The sequence below is a fragment of the Hemitrygon akajei genome, chromosome 27, assembly GCF_048418815.1.
Source record: "Hemitrygon akajei chromosome 27, sHemAka1.3, whole genome shotgun sequence".
Lineage (NCBI taxonomy): Eukaryota > Metazoa > Chordata > Chondrichthyes > Myliobatiformes > Dasyatidae > Hemitrygon > Hemitrygon akajei.
This window is the reverse complement of record NC_133150.1, coordinates 2,674,075-2,690,763: the sequence shown is the minus strand read 5'-3', so window position 1 is coordinate 2,690,763 and position 16,689 is coordinate 2,674,075. Positions and strand designations below refer to the sequence as shown.

Genomic DNA, 16,689 nt, shown 5'->3' with positions numbered 1-16,689 from the left:
GTATATTTAAAGCAGAGGTTAACAGGTCCTTGGTTAGTGAGGATGTCAAAGGTTATGGAGAGAAGGCAAGAACATGAGGTTGAGAGGGAAAATAACTCAGCCATGATGAAATAGTAGAGCAGACTGGATGGGTCGAATGGCCTAATTCTGCCCCTATGTTTTATCATCTGAGATTGGATTAGATTTATTAGTCACTTGTAAATTGGCAGTCTGAGACTGATATCCGATAAATCGGATATGGTGCAATGGTGGAGCAGGCTCCGTAGGTAGAATGGCCTCATTTTGCACCTCGGTTTTATGGCTTTATTAATCCTGACCCTGAGGGAAATGTGTCCCAGCCTATTTCAATGGAGCAAAGGTCCAAGCCTAATACCTGTGTTCAGATCAAGATCTTTACATGGGGGTGGAAGTCTTCAGGAACCGACTCAGAGATGGGCCAGCAATTGACAGCCACAGTCCAGTGTGCAATCACTGACAACTGCACTCCTCTTCTTCCCCTCCCACACACCAGATTCTGCCTGGCTACTCTTCTGTCTCTTCTCACAACCCCTCTCTCTCTCATAACTCTTTCTCCCTCTCTCTCCCTCTCTCTGTCACAACCATCTTTCCCTCACAACCCCCTCTCTCTCTCACACACAACCCTCTCTCTCATATACAACACTCCCTCTGTCTCTCACACACAACCCTCTCTTTCTCACATACAACACCCCATCTGTCTCTCAGACACAACTCTCTCTCTCACAACTTTCTCTCTTACAACCCTCTTGCTGTCACTCATAACCATCTCCCTCTCATAACCCCTCTCTCTCATAACTCTCTTTCTCCCTCTCTCACAAACAATCCTCTATCTGTCACAACTCTCTCTCAGTCACAACTCTGTCACAACCCACTGTTATAACCCTCTCTCTGTCACAACCCTCTCTCTCACAAACCCCCTCTCTCTCTCACACAACCCTCTCTCTCTCACAACTCCCTCTCTCACACACAACCCTCTCTTTCATATACAACACCCCCTCTGTCTCTCACACACAACCCTCTCTCTCTCACATACAACACCCCATCTGTCTCTCACACACAACCCTCTCTCTCTCACAAACCCCCCTCTCTCTCACACAACCCTCTCTCTCTCACAACACTGTCTCTCACACACAACCCTCTCTCATGCAACCCCCCTCTCACAAAAACACACAACTCCCTCTCTCACACACAACCCTCTCTTTCATATACAACACCCCTCTGTCTCTCACACACAACCCTCTCTCTCTCACACAACTCTTTCTCTCTTACAACCCTCTTGCTGTCACTCATAACCGTCTCCCTCTCATAACCCCTCCCTCTCATAACTCTCTTTCTCCCTCTCTCACAAACAATCCTCTCTATCTATCACAACTCTCTCTGTCACAACCCTCTCTCTCTCTCACAACACTGTCTCTCACACACAACCCTCTCTCACGCAACCCTCTCTCTCTCTCACGCAACCCCTCCTCACAAAAACACTCTCACAACCCCCTCTCTCTCTCACAACCCTCTCTCTCTGTCACAACTCTCTCTGTCACAACCCACTGTTATAACCCTCTCTATCTGTCACAACTCTCCCACTCTCACAACCCTCTCACAACCCCCTCACGCTCTCACAACCCCTTTCTCTCTCACAACTCTCTCCCTTTCTCTCTTACAAACCCCTTGCTCTCACACTCACAACCATCTCCCTCTCATAACCCCTCTCTTTCTCATAACTCTCTCTCCCTCTGTCACAACCCTCTCTATCACAATCTCTCCTCTCTCTCTCAACCCTTTGTCCCTCACAACCCTCTCTCTCTCTCACAACACTGTCTCTCACACACAACCCTCTCACTCTCTTTCAAACCCCCCTCTCTCTCTCAATCCCCTCTCTCACACAAACCCCCCTCACAAAAACTCTCTCTCTCACAAAAACACCCTCTCTCACAACCCTCTCTGTGTCTCACAACTGTCTCTCTTTCTCTCTTACAACCCCCTTGCTCTCACTCACAACCGTCTCCCTCTCTCTCATAACTCTCTCTCTCCCTCTCTCACACACAACCCCCTCTCTCTGTCACAACTCTCTCTCAGTCACAGCACTCTCTGTCACAACCCACTGTCATAACTCTCTCTGTCACAGCTCTCCCTCTCTCACAACCCTCTCTCACACACACAAACCCCTCCTCTCTCTCTCAACCCTCTGTCCCTCACAACCATCTCTCTCACAATCCCCTCTCTCTTTCTCACAACGCTGTCTCTCTCACACAACCCTCTCTCTCTTTCTCACACACATTAACCCCTCTCTCTCAATCTCCCCTCTCTCTCTCACCACCCTTTCTCTCTCATAGCCTTCTCTCTCAGAACCCTCTCACTCTCAGACACACACAACCCCCTCTCTCTGTCTCACCACCCTCACTCTCTCACAACTCCCTCACCCTCTCACGGATCTCCCTCTCTCTCTCTCTTACTCCCTCCTCTCTCTCGCAGACCCCTCTCTCTTTCTCTCTCTCTCGTGGACCCCTCTCTCCCTCTCATAGGGTTAGACCATAAGATATAGGAGCAGAATTAGGCCATTCAGTCCATTGAGTCTGCTCCCTCATTCCATCATGGCTGAGCCTGGATCCCACTCAACCCTATATACCTGCCTTCTCGCCATATCCTTTGATCCCCGACTGATCAGGAAATAATCAACTTCCGCCTTAAATATACCCATGGATTTGGCGTCCATCAGTCTGTAGCAGGGCAGATTCACTACACTGTAGGGAAAACATTGTTCCTTACCTCTTCTAAAGGGTCACCCCTCATTTTTAAGGCTGTGCCCTCTAGTTCTGAATACCCTCACCACAGGAAACATTCTCTCCACATCCGCCCTATCTAGTCCTTTCAACATGTGGTAGATTACAATGAGATCCCCACACATTCTTCTAAATTCCAGTGAGTACAAGCCCAAAGCTGCCAAACACTCCTCATATGTTAGCCCCTTCATTCCCTGAATCATCCTCATGAACTTTCTCTGTACTCTGTCCAATATGGGCCCAAAACTGTTGACAATATGGCCTGATTAGTGTCTTATAAAGGTTCAGCATTATCTCCTTCTTTTTATATTCTAATTCCTGTTAAATGAATGTCAAAATTGCTTTTGCCTCCTTTACCACAGACTCAACCTGTAAATTAACCTCTGGGAGTCTTGCACCTTTTATCCACCTTGTTCCGAATGCTACACACATTCCAGGACCTTTAGTCCTGCATTCTATACCCTTTTGAATTTTGCCTCTGTGGTACAATTTAACTCTTTGCTCTGTCTGTATTTGTACCCAATCACTGGCAGCTTCTTCCTTACATTCATGTTACACCCATCATCTACTTGTAACCCAGCTGGCTCATCCTCAGCTCTGTCACGCTGGTTCCCATCCCCCTGCCATATTAGTTTAAACTGCTCCCAACAGCTCTAGCAAACCTGCCTGTGAGGATATTGGTCTCCTCGGATTCAAGGGCAACCCGCCCCTTTTGGGCAGGTCCCACCTGCCCCAGAAAAGCTCCCAATTATCTGGAAATCTGAATCCCTGCCTCCTGCTCAAATCCTTCAGCCACGCTTTTACCTGCCACCTCATTCTATTCCTATCCTCACTGTTACCAGGCACAGTCAGCAATCCCGAGATTACTACCCCGGACATCCTACTACCCTGCATCCTTCCTAACTCCCTGCATTCTGTTTTTAGGACCTCCTACTTTTTTCTACCTATGGCATTGGTACCAATATGTACCACGATTTCTGGCTGCTCACCCTCCCTTTTCAGGATATTGTCGACACGTTCAGAAACCTCATGGACCCTGGCACCTAAGAGACAAACTACCATCTGTGTAGTTGTAGATGTCAGAGGCAAACTAACATCTTCCCCCCCCAGGCTACTCTCTGCTTTCTATAGCAACTGTTCTCTCTGTGATTCCCTTGTCCACCCATCCTTCCCCGCTGATTTCCCTCCTGGCACTTATGTGTTACATCTCCTTCCTCACCTCGATCCAGAGCCCAAACAGTCCATTCAGGTGTTGTAACATTTCACCTGCAAGTCTTTTGGGATAAGCTACTGTGTTCCCAATGCAGTCTTCTCTACTCGGAAAGACCTGACCTAGATTGTAGATGCTGAGTTTCTCCAGCATTTTGTGTGTGCTATTCTGGATTTCCAGCACCTTTAAAATCTCTTTGTGTTTCTGATGTGTGGTCCCTCGTTAGATATCCGGCAACTATCCTGCATTTAACCTGGGCAGAGGAGGTGTTGACAGTTCAGCACCAGGAGTGTAGGGACTTGGGGAGGAAACAGCAGTATGTTACTCCAAAGGAAAGAGCTTTAGCAAAACGAGAGACCTGCACTGTACGGCAATCTTTCTTACACAAAAAAAACAACACACAGGAGGAACTCAGCAAGTTAGCCAGCATCTATGTACAAAGTTCAAGGTAAATTTATTATCAAAATACTTTGATACCCCTTTTCACTGGGTGTCTGTAGAGATGTAGCTTGTTTGCCCCTCACTAACAGCCACTGGATTCAGTAGTGAGAAAACCACCTTTCTGAGCCTCCATACGTCTATGGTCGATAGAGGGGTTCCACCAAACCCAGGGAGTTTGGGATGTCTCACGCACCTGAACCCCAATCTCAGTGAATACTGTGTAAATGCTGCCAACTTGCAATTACCCGTCAGCAAGAAATAACAGATCGTACACTGCATACAATTATAAAGAAAGCACATTTCCACCCAACATTCTCGCAAACTTCCTCCCAATTCCACCAACCTGATTGAACGACACTACATTCTTAAGCATGAACATCACAACCCCTTATCTTTAGTTCAAACCCAAACAGAACAGACTACTCTTGCAGAACTGCTAAAATGAAACATCTACAGCATAGCAGCAAAAATCTTAACCAGAGAGTTACACTTACCTGTCACCATATACAACCCTGAGATTCATTTTCTTGCAGGCATTCACAGTAGAACAAATAAATACTCTAAAATCAATGATTGACAAGCACATAGACTGACAAACAACCAATGTGCAAAAAAGCACAAAGTGTACAATCAACTAATCGATCAATAAATATACTGGGAATGAGTTCTTGAGTCCTTGAAAGTGAAATTGTAGGTTTAGGAATCAGTTCAGTGAGTGATGTTATTGCCTCTAGTTCAAGAGCCTGACGGTTGTAGGGTAATAATAGTTCTGAACCTGTGTGGGACCTGAGACTCCTGCACCTTCTTCTCAATGGCAACAGGAAGAGAGTGGGGGTCCACAATGACACATACTCAGTGGTGGGGAGGGGAGGGGAGGGGATCGACCCGAAACATCAACTGTTTACTCCACTCAGTAGATGCTGCCTGACCTGCTGAATTCCTCCAGCATTTTGTGCGTGTTGCTCTGGGTTTCCAGCATCCGCAGAATATTTTGTGTTTGCATTTTTACCATAATTGTGATTTTGTTCATTGTTGTTTCTTCTGCCTCCCCATGCCTGCTGAAAAGTCCTCAACTTGGTGAGCAAGAAACCAGATTTCACCATTACCACTGCCAATCTGTGCCCAAAATACACCGAACCATGGGGCACACCACTCTGGGCTGTCCGTACACCGGGCCCTGCATGTTCAGTTTGTCAGTCCTCCGTGTTTCTGAGCATGCAAACCACAACAATCATTCACAGGCCTCACACCCTCCTGCTCAGCTTTCCAACCACCCCTCTCACACTATCACTCCTCATTCACTGCATCCCCCTCTCCTTCCTCTCATCTCCTTCCCTTCACCACCTTCCCTTTTCTTCCCCTCCGCTCTTACCCATTCTATTCCTCTTCCCCGTCTGCCCCTCTCTCCCTTCCTCCAATCATTCCCCTCCACAATCTTACCCCTTCACTCACACCCTCTCTCCTACCCTACCATTGTTCCCCTCACTCCCACTCATTCCCTCTCTCTCACTCTGCTGCCCCTAACTTCTCTCGCTCTCTCTACCCCCTCCCTTTCTCTCCGTCTCACTTTCTCTCCTCTCTCTCCTCCTCAATCCCTTCCCCTAACTTTCTCCCCCTTTCTTCCACACTCTCACACCATTCTCTCTCTCTTCTCTCCCAACTCTCATCATCTCTCTGCCCTCTCTCCCCCCCCACACCACTCCCTCTCCCACTTCCCCTCCTCTCACTCCCCCTCTCTCCCCTCTCACAACCTCTCTCTCTCCCTCTCTATCCCCACTCTCTCCCTCTCTCTCTCTTACTTGCTCCTCCATCCCCTCTCTCCTTCCCCTTCTGCCTCCCCCTCACCCCTCTCAACCCTCTCCCCTTCCCTGCCCCCTCGCTGACCTTTCTCCCCCTCCCCTCCCCCTCTCTCCTTTCCCTCTCCCCCTCTCCATTCCTCTCTCTCCCTCCCTCTCTTGCTCTCTATACCCCTCTGTCCCTCCCCTCCCCTCCCCCACTCTCTCCATTGCCCCCCTCTCTCCACCTCCTCCATCCCCTCCTCCAGCTTTCTCGCTCTCTCTCTCTCTCTCTCTCTCTCTCTCTCTCTCTCTCTCTCTCTCTCTCTCGCTTCCACTCACTCTCCCCTTTCTCTTCACCCTCTTTCCTCCCACTCCACATCTCCTCCCCATCGCCAGCCCTCTCTACCCCCTTCTCCCCACTCTCTGCCCTCCCTCTCCCATGCTTTCCCCTTCCTCTTTTTCTCCCCCTCTCCAACTTCCCTCTCTACCCCTTCCTCTCTCCCCTCCTGTACCCTCTCTCTCTTCTTCTCATCCCCCTCCCTCTCCCTTTCCTATCTCTCAATCCCCACCTCTATCTCCACCTCTCACTCCCCCCTTACTCTCCCCGACGCTTTCTGCCCTTTTGAATCCCAGCCACCCCCTTCTCCCTTTTCTCCACCCCTTCTCTTTCCCTCTTTGTCCCCCACTCTCTCCCTCCCTCTCTTCCTCTCTGTCTCCCTCCCTCTCTCTCTCCCTCCCTCTCTCTCCCCCTCCCTCTCTCTCCCTCATTCCCCTTCTCCTCATGCCTCTCTCCCCTTCTATTTCGATGTCACTTTCTCTCCTTGCCCTCTTCCTCCTTTTTTCTCTTTCCCTCTGTCCCCATTCTCTCTTACTCTCTCTTCCCCATTCTCTCCCCTTCTCCCCTCCTCTCTCACCCATCTCTCCTTGCCCTTTCCCTCCATACTTCCCCCTCCCTGCACCCCTACCCCTTCACCTCTCCTCTCTCCCATCACCCCTCACTACCCACCCTGCTAACCCTCCCTCTCCTCTTCCTGTCCTTCTTTCTCCTCTCTCCCCCATCTCTCTCTCTTGCCTCTGCTGTCAGACGTCTCACTCTCCTTGTGTTTGGGCTCTTCCCAGGGTTACTTCGGAGACCCCTGGAATGTCTTTGACTTCCTGATTGTTATTGGGAGCATCATTGATGTCATCCTCAGTGAAGTGGACGTAAGTACAAGGCCTGCCCCCCGCGCGTGTGTGTGTCTGTGTAAGTATCTGTCCGTGTGCTATCTGCACTGGTGTCTACCTGCGTGTGTACACTGTACTGGTGTGTGTCTCTGTAACTGTGCATCTATCTGTGTGTGTTACTTTGTGCTGCAGTGTTTCTGCCTCACTGCCTGTTACTCTGGGATGTCTCCTTGCCTGCCCTGCCTTGCCTTCTGGTGATATTTTGATCAGACAGTCACGGGCACGGTTTGCACTCAGTGATCACTGACTTTCCACCATCCACACCCTGGGGAATGGGACTAGTATCAATGATAGGTAATCAATCACTGGTCGCTGCTGGGGTGCTGGCAGAGATTCACCAATTACCTGTCTGACATTCACCAGATCACATCACCATGCACGTAGCCACGTAGAGTAGCTAGTGATGAGTGCAGTTTGCAACACAAGTTCATTTTTGTCATATTGACCAAGAGACAGTGAAAAGCTTGTCTTGCATACCGTTCATACAGATCAGATCATTACACAGTGCATTGAGCTAAAACAATAACTATGCAGAATAAAGTGTAAGAGCTACTGAAAATAAAAATCGCAGGTAAACAATAAAGTGCAAGATCATAACGGGCTAGGTTGTGAGGCCAGGACTTGATCTTATCATATAAAAGGTCCAGCAAGAATCTGATCACAGTGGGCTAGAAGCTGTCCTCGAGCCTGGTGGTTCATGCTTTCAGCCCTTTGTATCTTCTGCCCGATGGGAGATGGGAGACGAGAGAATTTCTGGGGTGGGTGGAATCTGAACTGTGATGATGGTGACATCCTTTGTCCCAGGGAGTGTAATGGGAAAACTGAAGTTGTGTCATTATGCCATGGATGGTATAGAAGATTCAATGAGCCCAATTTCCAGCTCTATCTTTTACTCCATTTTTACATAGATCCCTCCTTTCTCTCCCCCCTCACTCCCTCCCCCCTCTGCCTCCCTCTCCCCACCTCTCTGCCCCCTCCACCTCTCTCCCCTTTTTCACTTTCCCTTATCACCATTTCCCAAACCGTCATCCTCTCTGTTCCTTGCCTCTCCTTCCTTACACAATGTCAAGGTCTATCTATCTCTCTTTTCTCCTATCTCCCTCACCAATTCCCTCTGTTCTCCATATCCCTTTATTCCCTCGCTCTCAGTTCTTTGTTCCCCTTGCTCTTTGCATCCCTCCCCCTTTTGGTCATCTTTTTCTGCTCCCTCCCTTCACCAAACCCACCCCCCGCCACCTACCTCTGTCCACTCACCCACTGGCAAATGGAGTTTAATGCGAGGAAGTTAGAAATCCAAGTGCAGTCTTTATGTAAATTGGGGGGCGCCAGAGGTGATTCATTCACGGTATTCATTCACGACGATACAGAATACATTGCTGAATCAGAATCAGGTTGTATGTTGTGAAGTTTGATGTTTTACGGCAATGTAATCTATAAACAGTGCAGATACCCACTCAGTGACCACTCTGCCGAGTTCATTGTTTCTGCTGCTGTACCAATGTTCAATGAGCTATGCTGTTCTGCACACCACTGTTGTAATACAGGGTTACTGTCGCCTTCCTGTCAGCTTGAACCAGTCTGTACATTTTCCTCTGACCCCATTTTTGGCCACAGAACTGTTGTTCACTTAATTTTTGTTTGTTTTTTGCACCATTCTCTTTAAGGTCTAGCATTCTCCTAAGGCCTGCTGTGTAAAAATCTCAGGAGATCAGCAGTTTCTGAGATACTCAAATCACCCCATCTGGCACCAGCAATCTTTACACAGTGAAAGTTACTTGGATCATATTTTTCCCTATTCTGATGCTTGGTCTGAACAACAACTGAATTTCTTGACCATGACTGCATACTTTTGTGCATTGAGTTACTGCCACATCATTGGCTAACTAGATGTTTGCATTAACCAGTAGGTGTACCTAATAAAGTGGCCACTGCATCAACAAAAATAAATAAATAGTGCAAAATATAGAGGTGGTGTTCATGGGTTTATGAACTGTTCAGACCTAAAATGCTGTGTGTGGGCCTTCAGGCTCTTGTACCTCCTCTCTGATGGTAGAAATGAGAAGAGGGCATTTCCTGGGCGATGCCACCATTTTGAGGATGTACTGTTTGCTGGGGAGCTCAGTGCCCATGATGGAGCTGGCTGAGATTACACCCCTCTGTAGCTTTTCTGATCTTGTGCAGTGGCCCCTCTAGACCAGTTGATGACTCATCCAGTTAGGTAGAATAGTCATCCAGATAGACAGCTGCAGAACTTTGCTAGAGTCCTTGATGACATACCTGTAGGTATTTATAGAGGAAAAAGGTAAGCCTTTAAAAGCTCAGGCTGTGGGAACAGGCACAGAAGGAGACTTGGGGCAGGTCTGTGGGGCTAGGCAGCATTCTCCTGTTCTTATTTGCTTGTGGTCTTGCTGATATCCTTCTCTCTGAATCTCCACTATTTCTACCTCTTCTCACCTCCTCTCTGTTCCTTCCTCTTGTACTTTATCCCACTATTGCTGTCATGCTTTCTCAACTACTTTTCCTCTGACTCTCGTTCTCGCTGTCTGTTTATTTCTCTCTCTCTGTCTGTCTGTCTGTCTGTCCAGCTCGCTTCCTCTCTATTTCTCTCCTCCCTCCCCTGTCTGTCAGTCTCTCTCTCTCTCTCTCTCTCTCTCTCTCTCTACCTGTCTGTCATTCTTTCCCACTCTCTCTCTCACTCTCTCTCTCTGTTTCTGTCTGTCTGACTCTGTCTACCTGTCTGTCAGACTCTTTCTCTCTCTGTGTCTCTTTCTTTCTCTCTGTCTCTGTCTCTATCTGTCTGTCAGTCTCTCCCTCTCACTCTCACATTCTCTCTCACTCCCACACTTCCTCTCTTCCCTCCCTCTCTCTCTGTTATCCTTACATTGTCCATTTCTTTTCCCCTTGACCACTCTCTGTCTGTGCTGTGTTCCCTTCCACACTTTACTTTGTTTCTCTCATCCTCTATCACTCTGTCTCTTGCCCCCCTGCACTAACTGTTCTCACCTTTCCCCACTCCTGACTCCCCCCTCGCCCCTTCCTTGATGTGCTGGCTGCTCACTTCTCCATTTCTCCGACAGATAGCTCTTGCCTCCAGCGGGGGTCTCTACTGCCTGAGTTCTGGATGCGGATCCAGTGTAAATATCTGGCAGCATGCAGGCTTGGCTGTGTGTTGTGCTGTGTTTCCAAGTGTGCTTCTGTGTGCTATGTGGAATTCACCATGGAAGTTGGAATAATCAGCTACCCTCTCGGGTTCCAACACTCAAAGAAGCAAAGAAGTTCGTCCTGATGTCCCATTAATGGGATCAGGCTAGATCTTGGTAGTGAGCTAATCCATGGGGTCTGATCTGAATGGGGCCTTCTAATGAGATCCCAGTCCTACAATGCATCCCAATAATGGGACGTCCTGTGGGATCTCAACTCCATAACTGATCTCAATAATGGGACATCCTGTGGTATCACAATCCCATAATAGATTCCAATATTGGGACATCCTGTGGGAATCTGGAACCAGTCTCTGATTCTAATTATCAAGAGAATCTGTAGCTGCTGGAAATCCAAAGCAACACACACAAAATGCTGGAGGTCAAGCAGCATCTTTGGAGAGGAATAAACAGTTGACATTTTGGGTCAGACCCTTCATATTTCTGTTTCCCCATAAGGCCTAGATGGAGTGGATGTGGAGAGGATGTTTTCTATAGTGGGTGAACCTAGGACTAGAGAGCTCAGAATACAAGAACGTCCCTTTAGAACAGAGATGAGGAGGAATTTCTTTAGCCAGAGGGTGGCAAATCTGTGGAATTCATTGCCACAGACAGCTATGGAGGCGAAGTCACTGGGCAGATTTAAAATAGCGTTTGATAGGTTCTTGATCAGTCAGTGTGTCAGCGGTTACGGGGAGAAAGCAGGAGAATGGGTTTGAGAGGGAAGGCAAATCAGCCATGATAGAATGGCAAATAGCCTAATTCTCCAATGTCTTATGGTTTTATATGTACAGAGTACCATCATACTGTGCCCAGACACCCCACTCTCATCTCCTCACTTTGCTTCTTTGAGGTGTACGGACACGTAACCAACTCATTGTAGATGGAAGTAGATCTGTTAACATTTGGTTGTTTCGCAGATGATTAAACACTTACTGATGTTGAACCCCAACCTCTGTTGATGGAAGAATTACTGTTCCTCTACATTAACCTTGTGAGAAATGACCTCTTGGGTCTCCTTTTACCACAACCACCCCCTCCTTCTCTTCCCCCTTCCTTTCACACTAACCCCTTCCAGTTGTGCTGTTCCCTCTTGTGAAGGGGTCTCCTTCCCTAATACCACATCAAACACGCATGATGTTTGGTCCTGCAGTTTTCCATTTGGATTCTGGTCAGCAGTGCTCGGTTCTGCTGGTGTTCCTCAGCAATGCAAAGTCGCAAGCAGTGTCCAGTCATTTCCGTCTCTGCCCACGACCAGTGGTGACACACCAAAGAACAGGCTTGAACGTAAAGTCCGTGAAACAGATACTGTCCTGAAGAAGAAAATTTTACATTTTATCTTCAAATGGAAGAGCTGTAGAGGGTTACACAGAGACATGGAAGAGAGACACAAGAGATTCTGCAGATGCTGGAAATCCAGAGCAACTCACACAAAATGCTGGAGGTTGGGCAGCATTTGATGAAATGAATAAACAGTTGATGGTTTTGGCCGAGACCCTTCATCAGGACTGGAAAGGAAGGGACAAGGTGCCAGAGTGAGAAGGTGGGGGGAAGGGAAGGAGGACAAGCTAGAATGTGATTGCTGTGATCAGGTAGGTGGCGAAGTTAGAAGCTGGGAGGTGATAGGTGGAAAAGCCAAAGGGCTGGAGAAGAAGGAATCTGATAGGAGAGGAGAGTGAACAATGTGAGAAAGAGAAGAAGGAAGGACACAAGGTGAGGAGAAAAGGCTAGAGTGGGGAAAAGAAGAAGAGGGAAGGGGAATGAAAAAAATTGCCAGACGGAGAAATCCATATTCATGGACACAGAGCATGGAACTGTACAGTACAGGCCCTTCACCTTCAGCTCAAAATGTGGTGTCTACCTTTTAACCAGCTTTGTGGGCCGAAGGGCCTGTATTATTCTATGTTCAGTGACAGTATAACTAAATTACCGGAACTTGTAGAATTCAGTATAGACTATGGAAGTCCAAATGGAAGATGAGGTGCTGTACCTCAACCTAGTGTGGAGCCTCACTGTAACAATGGAGGAGGGTACAGACCAAAGGGTCAGAGTGGGACTGCTAGAGAATTAAAGTGGCCCACAGAGGGATGAAGGGGTTAACGGACAGCCGTGTGCCCAAGTCATTGAGTACATTTAAAGTGGAAGTTCATCGGTTCTTGATTAGTCAGGATGTCAAAGATTATGGGGAGAATGCAGAATGGGGTTGAGGGGGATAATAAATCAGACAAATCTACCATGATAGAATGGTGAAGCAGACTAGATGGGCTGAATGGCCTAGTTTTGCACCTATTTTTTATGAGACCACTCCTGCGGAACAAACACAGGTGCTCTGCAAAGAAGTAACCCAGTCTGCATTTCATTTCTCCAGATTTCCAGAGTTAATGTTAGGGAGTTGAAGATGATTGGAACTAAAGGTCTGTGAGGTGGGACAAAGACCGAGATCAGAACTGGGGAGTTGGTGTGTTTGCGGGGGGAGGGAGAGAGGGGGTTATTGGGAAACACCATCTTGATGGGCTTTCCTGCAACAGTGCTCCGTGTAGTGGATGGGGAGGGTTTTACCTGTGATGGACTGAACATATACACTACATTTTGTAAGCTTTCCTATTCAAGAGCATTGGTGTTTCCATACCAGGTTATGATGCAACCAGTCAATATACTCTCCTCCACACGTCTCTAGAAGTTTGTCGAAGTTTTAGACGTCATGCCAAACCTTCGCATACTTCTAAGGAAATAGAGGCACTGCCATGCTTTCTTCGTAGCACTTGTGTGTTGGGCCCAGGACAAATCGTCTGAAATGATAACATGAAGGAATTTAAAGTTGCTGACCCTCTCCATCTCTGGTCCCCTGATGACGACTGGCTCATGGACCTCTAGTTTCATCCTCCTGAAGTCAATAATTATCTTCCTTATCTTGCTGACATTGGATGAGAGGTTGTTGTTGTGGTACCACTTCAACAGATTTTTAATGTCATGCCAATATGCTGATTTGTCACCACCTTTGATTCAGCCTATGACAATGGTGGTGTCAGTTAACATGAAAATGTGCTTTGCCTCACAGTCATTAGTGTAAAGTGAGTAGAGCAGGGGGCTAAGCACACAGCCTTGTGGTGCACCTGTGCTGATGGAGATTATGGAGGAGATGTTGTTGCCAATCCTAACAGTCTGGGGTCTACAAATGAGGAAATTGCTGATCCAATTGCAAAGGAAGTACAAAGACCAAGGAATTGAAGCTTATTGATTAGTTTTGAGGGATAATAGTAATGAATGCCAAGCTATAGTTGACAAAGAGCATCCTAATGTACGCAACTTTGCTGTCCAGATGTTCCAGGGTTTAGTAAGAGCCAGTGAGATGACATCTGCTGTGGACCTGTTGTGCTGATAGGCAAATTGGAGTGGATCCAAGTTGCCTCTTGGGTAGGAGCTGATACATTTCATCACCAACCTCTCAAAACACTTCATCACTGTGGATTTAATCACAGTGATCACAGTGATCATTAATGGAGAATGTGTGGAGCAGGTTAAGACCTACAAGTATCTGGGAGTACAGTTAGACGAGAAGCTAGACTGGACTGCCAACACAGATGCCTTGTGCAGGAAGGCACAGAGTCGACTGTACTTCCTTAGAAGGTTGGCGTCATTCAATGTCTGTAGTGAGATGCTGAAGATGTTCTATAGGTCAGTTGTGGAGAGCGCCCTCTTCTTTGTGGTGGCGTGTTGGGGGAGGAAGCATTAAGAAGAGGGACGCCTCACGTCTTAATAAGCTGGTAAGGAAGGCGGGCTCTGTCGTGGGCAAAGGACTGGAGAGTTTAACATCGGTAGCTGAGCGAAGGGCGCTGAGTAGGCTACGGTCAATTATGGATAACTCTGAACATCCTCTACATAGCACCATCCAGAGACAGAGAAGCAGTTTCAGCGACAGGTTACTATCGATGCAATGCTCCTCAGACAGGATGAAGAGGTCAATACTCCCCAATGCCATTAGGCTTTACAATTCTACCGCCAGGACTTAAGAACTTTTTAAAAGCTATTATTAATGCTTTTTGAGATAGTGATTTAGATGCATATCTTATTTTTTTACTGAGTTAAGTATTGTATGTAATTAGTTTTGCTACAACATGTACAATGTATGGGACATTGGAAAAAAGTTGAATTTCCCCATGGGGATGAATAAAGTATCTATCTATCTATCTATCTATCTATTTAAGTACTACTGAATGATAGTCATTGAGGCAGGTTACCACATTTTTCTTAGGCCTACAATTGAAGCCTGTCAGAAGCAGTTGGGTACCTCAGACTGCCGAAGCGAGATGTTAAAGATATCGGTGAACATATTGTTGATCAGCACAAGACTCTAGTACTCAGCCAAGTACCCCAACTAGGCTAAATGGTGGGTTCAGCATCATGAAGGATGCTCTTGTGTCGGCCTCAGAAACTGAAATCATAGCGTCATCAGGGCAGTGGGAGTTTGTGAAGGTTCCTCTGTGTTTTGATTGTCAAAGCAAGTGTAGATGGCATTGAGCTCATCTCGAAGTGAAGCCCTGTAATCACCGGTGTAGATTGGTTTCATGTATTGTCATTCAACCATACACCCTTATATAGCCAAATAAAACAATGTTGCTCTGGACCAAGGTGCGTACGTACACACATACACACACACATACATGCACACGCACTCGTGCACACTCACACACCTACACACACATTCACACTCACTCACTCACATACACACAAATAAATTAATGAATAATAACGTGCAATTATGAAACAAGTTATAAGATAAACAGTATATGATGAGAACTAGGTGATTGGCAGGGTGTTCAATGGTCTTATGCCCTGGAGAAAGAAGCTGTTTCCCATCCCAACAGTCCTTATCTTAATGCTACGGTACCCCCTGCTTGTTGGTTGGGAGTCCAAGAAATCTTTTTGATCATTGACAATGCTAAGGATTCTGTGTACACAGCACCCCTGATAAAAATGTCTTGAATGGAAGAGAGACCCCAATGATCCTTTCAGCAGTCCTTACTATTTTTAAACTCCAACCCCTTCGCAATAAAGGCCAATCTATTGTCTGCCTTCATCACTACTTGTTGGAGCTGCCTACTAACCTTTTGTGATTAATGTGCTCAAACTCTGAGATCTCTCTGAACTTCACTCACTGACAGTATCTCCACTTTGAAAGTCATCCAACTCTCGATTCCTCTTTCTGACATGCATGATGTCATAGTTCCCTGCATTCATCTGTATTTGCAATGCTTTTATCCTGTCATTCAAGTCTATTTACATCCCATTTAAATGGTTTAATATCCTATATTATAATGGTGAACACACCTCACTGGCAGTTATACATTTTGGGATGTCCTGATGTCATGCAAGTCTATTTCAAAATGTAGTTCTTTTCTGTAGTCTCCTGCCTATTCCATTTCCCTCCACATACCTTCTAACTATCTTATCTCCTCCTCCTCAGCCTCATTGACTCCCCACTCCATCCTCACGTCTGGTCGCCTCTGCTTTCAGTGCCCTCTCCAGCACATGTAATTGATTCTTTTTTCTCTTTCCCCGGATGGTTGCCAGGATTCTGAGGACACCTCCCGCATCTCCATCTCTTTCTTCCGCTTGTTCCGCGTGATGCGGCTTGTCAAGCTGCTGAGCCGAGGAGAGGGTGTGCGAACTCTGCTGTGGACATTCATCAAGTCCTTCCAGGTAAGACAAGCCTGGAAACGTGGGCACAGGGAAGATAGCAAGGAGACAGGGAAAAGGCAGTTAGTTGCTGAGAAGGCAGAGCATGGGAAGTGTGGATGGAAAAAATTTACATGGATTCTGGGGCCACCTTCAGAACAAACTTTCTCTTTATTACAAGCTGACATCAACAGGAGAGTCACTTGTCCTTGAACGAATGCCTCCCCAGATCCAAAGTTTTCATTATTCTTATACTATTTACCACCTTTTTTCCCACATGCACCGTCATCCACTCGTCGTCAAGGACATGTGCGGAAAGCTGCCAGAAAAGAGCAGGATCACACCCACCCTGCTCATGAACTGTT

The 16,689-nt window shown here is 47.0% G+C and overlaps 1 protein-coding gene across 5 annotated transcripts in view; it reads left to right on the top strand.

Annotated features, from left to right (window-relative positions):
* The window catches only part of LOC140717085 (voltage-dependent L-type calcium channel subunit alpha-1S-like), a 665,173-nt gene that overhangs the window by 301,667 nt on the left and 346,817 nt on the right, over positions 1-16,689 (top strand). For 4 of the 5 annotated variants that reach the window (XR_012096443.1, XM_073030267.1, XM_073030271.1 and 1 more), the window contains exons 28-30: positions 7,344-7,427; positions 10,526-10,582; positions 16,220-16,348. Coding sequence is in view for 4 of the 5 variants with exons in the window: in XM_073030267.1 (XP_072886368.1) it covers positions 7,344-7,427; positions 10,526-10,582; positions 16,220-16,348 (270 nt within the window). In the remaining variant the exon portion in view is untranslated. The remainder of the gene's footprint in view (positions 1-7,343; positions 7,428-10,525; positions 10,583-16,219; positions 16,349-16,689) is intronic. The other variant, XM_073030268.1, reaches the window with a different exon arrangement.